This window comes from Lytechinus variegatus, chromosome 7 (genome assembly GCF_018143015.1).
Source record: "Lytechinus variegatus isolate NC3 chromosome 7, Lvar_3.0, whole genome shotgun sequence".
Classification (NCBI taxonomy): Eukaryota; Metazoa; Echinodermata; class Echinoidea; order Temnopleuroida; family Toxopneustidae; genus Lytechinus; species Lytechinus variegatus.
The window spans coordinates 44,215,148-44,224,870 of NC_054746.1; the positions used below are offsets into that span (position 1 = coordinate 44,215,148).

Consider the following 9,723-nt stretch of genomic DNA (forward strand, 5'->3'; position numbering starts at 1 on the left):
TTTCTATCCTTTCTTCCTTTTCTGGTAATCCAAACATGTTGGTTGCAAGCATCAATATTAATAAGCTGAATGGAGCTTGTTGTGCGCTGCTGCCTGCACAACCTTGAGGCAAAGGAAAAGTAATCCAAAAGTCCAAGTAACACATTTAACAGTATACAAGGCCATACCAATGCGTAAAGTACTTCATGTACGCATATGCACAAGCAATATATAGAAAAAGTATGGAACTTTGTGGGTGCTTGACTTTTTGGAGTACTTATTTGGCCTTATTTAGCTCTGTCTATTGATATTATTGATGGTTGCAAGAATATAATTGACTGACACTACAATAATGACATCGTGACTTTTTTCATATTTGTGTTAATATGTTCTATAATTCTCACTTTACTTCAATAAATACATAAACAAACAAAACCTACACAGCAAAAAGAGTAAGAGAATGAAATTACAGGTCAATTTACATATCTGACATTGTATTTACAAATATAAATTCTTGAAATTTATAATAAAATATTACAAAAGTACAAAATATATATCTGAATCCATACAATAAATACCTGTACATGTATGTCTAAAAGTAATACATTCTTCTTTCAAACTAGAAGAGAAAGACACATTCAGCCAGGATCAAGTAAAATCATCCTGTGGAAGTACAAATTTAACTACAGTGTATGATATTCATCTTATGTAACTGCATTATACTGTGTATAATTATCTTTTTAAGTCAGGTCAAACTGCTCAAATTAATATTCAACTTTCTTGAATTCAGAATTGCTGAATCAATCTATATTTTGTTAATCCAATAAGACTTGACATGAAGCTACCAAAAAAAAATGCTGTCAATTGTTGTATGTATAACTATAAAGAGATAATTCTAATATCAATATTGAATGAGTATAAACAGCTAAACTGCTTTGAAAAATAACTCTGAACATGGTTTTAAATAATTAACCTTTTAATAAAAAAAAGCCATAAGTGTATGGCTTGATGGATCAAAGGTATTTGGACACAGAATTGAAGTTCAGAAACACTGACAGTTGTTCTGCTCAAAATGTTTTTGTTAAGCCTACCAATTATTTTGTCTGGGTATGGGGACTGCAAAATCTAATATAAGCATTTCCTATTTCAGACACAATATCGGTTAAATATGGTATATCTCAAATTTATAACCACACTTTTAGCTATGCAATTGTAAATTATCACCTTTAAAACATTAAAGCCCTGGGATTGAATCCCAGGTATGTCAGGTTTCCATTCAGCAACAAATCGATCCACATTGTGCAGCACTCAACCAAGATGTAGTGAATTAGTAGTTTTTATTCATGCACCGATTGCTGGAACTGGCAGCTTGGTCTAAAATCCAAGGCAATAATCAATAATTGTAATAGATGTGCTTGGTATCCTGTGCAAAAGGTGCTATATAAATCCAGTACTCATTATTTAATCATAATATACTTTAATTGTCACAATAATACACTGCACAGTATTAATATCATATTATATTTTTAAAACTTATTATCATTTTTTTTTGGGGGGGGTGGGAGGGTAACCTTACCTACATACCACAAGTACATGCAAATTGCAACTCACGAACTGGAAATCTAAAATAACATTTCACTAACTACATAATAGTGAATGAACAGTGGTTTTTAGGTGCATCATAATAAAGGGAAAATACTGATCAACAAGAGCATTGCAGTATAAACATCACTTCAAAATGACAACTGCATCCTTTGTCACCAAACTACATTATTATTTCGATATACACAATATCACACTATTCTTTAATAGATTCTCAGGCAAATAGTGGATTAAATGGAATGCAAATCAGTAATTCATTATTGATTTGGAATGTAGGAATTTAATGGCAATTACATTTTCAAGCCATTTTTGTTTCAATTCTATATATAAATTAACACAATATCTTTAGAATATGTACAAAAACAGTACAGATTATCTTCAAATGATTTGTCAACACATTATCAAGGATATTCATAAGAGTTCCCTTTATATTGTCTATGTGCAAATGATGGCACCCACATGTTAATGTATAAACAACACTCACAAAAAACATTAATCACACATTGAAATCATATCCCCTGATTCTTGATAATCCTTTCTACCTTTTTGATATTATACTTGTAATACCTTAAAAAAATGGCGCATGGAGTTAAGAAAAAAAAACAGCTGGCTAATTTATTATACATTAAAAATTCACTAAAATGGCACATGTCATTTTTGGATCATGATCTACTATCTAATAGTAGATCATTTATTGGATTTATTGCCTTTGTCTTTAATTGTCTATTCATTTTTGTTATGGCACAAGTCAACAAATACTTCTCAAAACAACTTTTTAGCTAGATTTCTTGCTCCCCTGATAAGACTAACTTTGAAGAGCACTTGCAAAGCAAAGTGGGCCTGAAGAGCATCACAGACCTTTGACCAAAAATGACCAGTGAGCTCTTGAAAAATCCAAAACTGAGCAAGATGAAAGTCACATACTTTCAGGACAACAAAGCCAGCACACATCAATACAGCCATACCAAAGTCTCTTCTGTAGCCTGGAGGTGTGTATTTTGAACAAAGGTCCCAACTGGCAGAGACAGCATACACAATATGGGGTAGTAGAGCAATATCAAAGCCCTGCTCCATTGTAAACACAAGATTGTAGCTCATGAGGGATGCCAAGATTGTGAGCACCACAAATTTTGGTTGCCAATCGGTTAATAATGTCTTGCATGTCACCATCACCCATGCAAATATAGGTAACGTCACCCACTGATCCAGAATGGCCCACTCTTGCTTCTGAGTAATGATCCTAGCAAATTGGACAGGAGCGTAAAGAAACATCATCCACACCAGAACATACATCAAATATGCATCCATATTCTGAATTGACGTCAGTTGGTTATTGGAAATAAATATATAGATTCCCCAGTACATAGCAACAAGCATGTATCCAATATTCACCAAGGCATTTGCTGGCATTTTGATGCAGCTGGGGAAAGGTATTGGACCGAGCTTAGAATCTGCTGGCTCGGCATAATGGTCATAACCCGTCTCCACTTTTATACTGTCAAATAACCCAGAGTGAACGATCAAGACCAATACTGCCAAGGGCACTGCAACACTGAGGAATGACTGCAATACTGGATTGGTGAAAGGTGCCATGTTGAAGGCTTGCCTCGATTTTACCTACAGAAAGAAATAAACAAAATGGTGCAGTGAGTTTTTTTTATCATCATTTGCATTTTGTATTCTCTATATTTTATTACTGTTAAAAGCCTGCTATCCCCTATAAAGCTTTAGGCGGAAATTCAGAAATGGATCACACAATCTTGTTTATTTTACTCTTTGGAAAAAATAGGAGGAAAACTCATTCATGAAACAAGGCATATGAATATACTGTAGCTAGTATTTATGTTTCTTCTTTTTTTATGACAGGCCGAGGTTTAAAATTTGATGTGATGAAAGAGCACAGTTGCTCTTAACATTAAGAATATGACATCAAGGCATAAACCAATCTGTTTGAAGAATTCTAAAAAGAAATTCATGTTTCATCTCAAGTTGCAGACTATAATCTTAACTCATACATGGTGAGGTGGCACTGTGGCAGTCTTCAGTGCCAATATGCAGATCATTGCAAGTTTGAAACTGAAGAAGACTACAGAAACAGCAGTATTTTTCCAGTAGATGTGGTATATAAACAGCAATATAAAGATATAAAGACATGGAACAAGCAAGACATAAAAGAAGACTAACGTTGAAAGAAAATCTGAGTTAAAGTGGTGAAATGATATTACATTTCATTTTCAGCTCATGTAAACATGGTTATTAAAGGCCTCAAAATAAAGTATTCTCATTGAAAATGTCTGAATCATGTGTAGGTAATACTAATAGTGGATGTGCAGACATGAAAAGACATATTGTTTTTTATGGCAATGTCACAGTGGAAGATCTATAGTTGATCTATTTATTGTATTGACGGCATGGGTGACAGATCGATATGGATCAGTGGATGCCCCTCGATCATTCATGGGGACAATTGTACGAAAGGGTCTTTCCAAAGACCGTCTTTCGTGTAACCCATCCAACATGACCAAGGGCAAGGAACTAAAATAAACTGTTAGATTTTTACTTGCACAAACAGACGGAAGTGACCGAATCCGCGCTTATTTTGCTTATTTCTCCGCAATTACACAATTTATTCCAGAATCCTTTGGCACATATTTTTTATTCATACAAACAGACATTTGTGTGGTCATTATATTAGATTCTGTAAAAAGTCATTTTGAGATCGTTACCAAAACTGGAATTTATCTTTAATGTAAATCAGTTGTCAATTGAATTGTTTTAGTTCTTGGAAGAAAAATTTTGAATAAACCTAATTTCATATTATAATAAGATACAAAAGAACAAGGATATGACATCAGCCTACCTAATTAATATTCATAAAGACATGCCTAGAACTGTTTCACCATAATAATGCCAATCTTTAACTATCCAATTTTGATCAAATTTTCAGCATTTTGCTCTGTGAATTTTACTCTATTCATTGAGATATTACAAAGTTAAATATTTCCAGCCTGGACCTTTAATAAGAAGTTAAAATTTTGTCACCGATCAGTACCAGTGATCATAATTGTGTTTTATGGTTGCCTCGTAATAGATCCCAATACAAAAGAGAAATGTTTAATCAGAGGAAAACCGTCCGTCCATTGAAAAGCAGTGGAATTCAAAGCTTTGGAGATTGGATTGTTCATAATGACTGGAATAATATTTACTATGAAAGTGATATTGACAATAAGTGTAATATATTGATGGATACATTGCGGTATCATTTAGATTTGTTTTTACCAGTTAAGGACGTTCGAATCCACAAATCTGATAAACCATGGGTAACAGGAAAAGTTAAATCCATTATTCGTCAAAGACAACTGGCATTTCACAGAAATGATGAATCTCTATGGCGTTTACTTAGAAACAAAGCTAAGCGTTTGATTAAGAAGCAAAAAATTAGATATTATAACACTAGAGTAAAAAACTTAAAAACAACAAATCCTGCTGCTTGGTATAAGCAAATCAAGATTCTTACGAACAATAGGCAACAATATTTACCGGTTGATATTCCAAACATCGATAACAACCCTTCTAACTTTAAGATTATTGCTGATTGTATAAACGATCACTTTTCTCTCGTAGCAGCAGATCTCCCTTGTTTGGATAGAAGCAAATTACCTGCATTTCTACCATCACAATATACATGTCCAACTGTTCAACCTTATGAAGTTTATAAACAACTACAGTCTCTTAATCAACGCAAAGCTGGGATATCTGGTGATCTGCCTGTAAGAATAATAAAAGAATTTGCCTATGAGTTGTGTTTTCCTTTAGCCCATATTTTAAATGCTTCATTTCAGAACTCTGTTGTACCCTCAATTTGGAAAACAGCTGAAATAGTACCTATTCCAAAATCTAAACCACATACAGTGCAGAACTTGCGTCCCATTTCATTAACTTCCTACTTTGCCAAACTTGCTGAATATTTTATATGTAAATGGCTACTTCAAGATATTGTAGAGTGTATTGATCCAAACCAGTACGGAAATCGACCTGGATTAAGTACGAATCACTATTTGATACAATTTCTTCATCAGATATTTGCCAATGCTGACGAGCCCAAGACTCTATCCACTGTTATACTCACCGATTTTTCAAAAGCGTTTGATCGCATCGACCACAACATTGTTATTAATAAATTGATTGACATTCATGTGAGACCCTGTGTTATATCGTGGATTGTGAGTTTCCTTGAGTGTCGTCAGCAAAAGGTTAAATATTTTGGCCAAATCTCAAACACTGAAGTTGTCAATGCAGGAGTCCCTCAAGGGACCAGACTTGGCCCGATCCTTTTTGTCGTCATGATTAACGATGCTTGCAATAATTTTGAATTACCTTATTATAAATATGTTGATGATCTGACTATTGTTGAAAGCCGTAAAGTTTCATCTCAGTCTAATATACAAAATGCAATCAACGACTTGTATCAATGGTCTTTGAAAAATAACATGACCTTAAACCCATCTAAATGTTTTTCTATGGTTATAACATTTATGAAAAATTATGTTGAAGAAAGTCAATTTTTCATTGGAAATAATAATTTAAATTTTGTTCACGAAGCAAAAATACTAGGTATTCTTATACAATCTAATCTTAAGTGGGATAGCCAGGTATCAGATCTTATAAAAAGATGTAATAGAAAATTGTACATGCTTCGTTGCCTTAAAAAGTATAGACTCCCTTTGGATGACCTTATTTTAATATATAAAGGATACATTCGCCCAATTTTAGACTACGGAGTACCGGTTTACAATGGTAACCTATCTAAAAGCCATATACTTGCCTTGGAAAATATCCAGAAACGTGCTTGCAAGATAATGCTTGGATTCCAGTATGAAGACTATGCTAACGCATTGGAAACGTGCAATATTTCTTCGTTAGAGGCAAGACGAAAACAGTTAAGTTTTGACTTTGCCAGTTCTCTTGCCAAACATCCACAATTTACAAATAGTTTACCTCTTAGGCAGCAATGTAATTATTTTTTAAGATCACAATTGAAATATCAACAATATAAATGCAAAATTAAACGTTTCCAATGTAGTTCTCTTCCATACTTTGTTAATCTTTTAAATAACATGTAATCAATCTAATTTTGTTTTACTTTGTATTTTGACGATTCCACAGTTCAATTACATCGTTTGTTATCATGTGGAGGCGCGATAGCTCAGTCGGTAGAGCGGGGGATTCGTATTCTGGTGACCCGGGTTCGATTCCCACTAGGTGCGCTAGTGCCCTTTGGTAAGGTATTAATCCTCGGTACCAGGTCCTTCGGAGGGGACTTTAAGCCGTCGGTCCTCTGGTTGCTTGCTTACAAGCATTCATGCTTTCTTAGCAATCAGGTAAAAAATCACCACATACATGTTACCTTTTTACTATGTTAATATATTGAACGTTTTTATCGTTTATTTTTTATTTAAATCTCACTACAATTTTCTTACTGTATACCATCTGCGATAGGATATGGTGTGTACATGTCAAGATGTGATGAACGTGATCTAATCTTTTCTCCTCTTTTCCTCCTGGTTTCTCCTCCTTTTTCTGTCTCCTCTCTTTTCCATTCTCTCCATTTATTCCCTTACACCTTCACAACTTCCATTTACATTTTTCTAGTTTCCTTCTTTCTTTTTACTTACCTACCACTGCATTTTTCTTTTTTCTCCACTGACTTTTTTTCTTCTCTAAGATCACATAGTATACATAATAGGTTCGTGTATCATTTTAAGAAAATATTACGATACTTTGTATGAGAACTTTATATGTAACTTGCATGTTTGTAAAATTGATCACAATTCGGCCTATGGCTGCGATGATCTTTTAATAAACCATTTTATCTATCTATAATATGGTACAAAATTGCTTTTGTACGCAGTATGTGTCCAGTTTTATGATACGTGACTATAGGCCTACATTTGTATCCTGCTGTCGTAGAAGTCCATCTAACCCGGGGGGGGGGGGGGGGGGGACCAAGTAATTTCCAAATACCCCCTAAACGAGTTTTTCTTTGTGTGCAAAATAACCCCCTAAACAAGTGTTTCGCAGGTTTTATTTCCAAATTTTGGACCCTAAACAAGTTGCCCCCAAAATACGACCTGGCTCAGGGGAAAAAGCTGCCTTGGGGAAAAAACATACTCTAAACACATTTGGGTACCGTAGTCTGTAAAAAAATCTTTTGAAAAAAAAATACCCTAAACTTAATTTGAAGTAAAACTAGACTTGCGATTGACCAGTCTTTCAAAACCACCCTTCAAAAAGCTTCATTGTTCATGCCCTTTTTCTTGAAAATTGTTTTTAATACGAGTCCACGCACGGACCACGTCCAAAACTGAAAAAAAAACACCACTTTAAACATGTTTTTTGGTCACGCATGTGTTGTGTACAGCAGTATATTTGACTGGCCCCCTCCCCCGGGCGTAAGAAGTAGAACATGATTTTTAGGATCATCTAGATTCTAGCTACGGTCCTAATCATTCAAATCCATGTCATACTGCACTGAGAGTGTCAGGTCACTTAAGTTAGACCCTGGCATTGGCAATTTACTATTCAACCGAATTTTAACAAGTGAATCATACATTTGTCTTACTTTCCAAATTCAAATATTTTAAACAGTTTCTCTGCCACGAATCACATAGCCATTTCAAAGTGTAAACCCATACCTTAAGGTCTGTGTTGTTCCGGAACCTGTTTATTAACTCGCAAATTTGTGAACGCGGGTCTTCAGTTGAGCTGAGACAGCGGACCCCGGCCTATCATCGGCGCAGCGGCCTCGACCGGCTCGCTCAGGCGCGAGCCCACATCCTCTCCCCTGCTTCGGCCTCTGCTTGGGACGAGGTCCTTCTTTGGGGCGGGGGGGGGGGGGTGGTCGATGGCGAAGGAGGGGGGGGGGTGGAGGGCAAAGTATGCCTTTTGATTCAGCAAGTCCCAAAAGTTCCTATTCCCCCTCAGAATAATTAGGGACAATTTTCATTTGTTTATAATTATTTTTTGCCAAGGGAATAATAATAACGGCATGCATATTTACCCAGGGTAGCCACTTCTGTTTCGAAAACTATTCTCCCAGTGGGCCCTGCTATTATCATCCGGCTAAGCTAGGCTACCAATTCAGGTGCACACAGCTTGAGGAATTCATTCCTGCCGGTATATACCCATTTACCTCACCTGCATGGGTTGAGAGCATGCAGTGTGGATAAATTTCTTGCTGAAGGAAAACACACCACGGCTAGGATTCGAACCCACGACCCTTGAAAGTCGAGAGTCAGAACCACTAGACCACGACGCGCCCACTCCCTGTCCCCTCCTAAGTAAATTTTGACCATTTTCACTAGCTAATATTTTCACCACAAATAAATTGCAAAATGAAACATTATTGGCCATATCCACATTAAAAACATATTAACGCACCTTACAGAAACCAGAGTGGTGTTTATAAGTCCAGAAACCTGCCCCAAAAGTTATTCTGAATAAACCTACGTGTTTACTGTGTGAATATAAGCATGGCAAAAAGAAGCTGCTGAAAACTGCTTATCTAAAAAAAGAGCCAATGGAGTAAATAAGAGAGTCAAGAGGGGCCTATAAGCTTTCGATCCTAGCAGAATCTTCTTCGGAGGCAAAATGACAAACATATAAAGTGGAACAACCATAATATATATACCACAGACATTCAACAGCAACACTGGAAACAAGGAGACAAAAGGGGCATTAGTGAGAAGAGATGACCAATCAGGTTGATGAAGGGGATGAAAGAAAAGGAGTAGGGAGACACAAAGGGAAGTTGGTGGAGTAAGGCCAAAGAAAGACCTGAAGTGGGGAGGCATTAAGATATGAGGCAGGCAACATCAAACAGGATCTAGAACAAAACAGTGATGGGGGGTATGAGGAAGAGATGAATAACAAGAGAATTAGTGAGAGGTGGGTCAAACAGATAACAAAGAAAGCATCATCATGAATATAAGCATCATAGAACAGATGGCACGCACACTTTAAATTAGTTTCAATTATCTCAGTTCTCTCTCCCGCTTTTTGTTTATTTTGTATGGTACACTGCCTACCAGTACCAGGGGTGGATCCAGGATTTTTGGAAAGGGGGGAGGCACATTTTCCCCA

At 36.0% G+C, this 9,723-nt stretch overlaps 1 protein-coding gene across 1 annotated transcript; it reads right to left on the reverse strand.

Annotated features, from left to right (window-relative positions):
- Positions 1–1,534: 1,534 nt before the first annotated feature.
- LOC121419412 (transmembrane protein 187-like) lies at positions 1,535–8,357 on the reverse strand. Its single transcript, XM_041613868.1, has 2 exons — positions 8,277–8,357; positions 1,535–3,198 (listed from the first exon to the last, which is right to left on the reverse strand). The coding sequence occupies exon 2, from the start codon at positions 3,172–3,174 to the stop codon at positions 2,344–2,346; it is 831 nt and encodes a 276-aa protein (XP_041469802.1). The 5' UTR covers positions 3,175–3,198; positions 8,277–8,357; the 3' UTR covers positions 1,535–2,343.
- Positions 8,358–9,723: the final 1,366 nt, after the last annotated feature.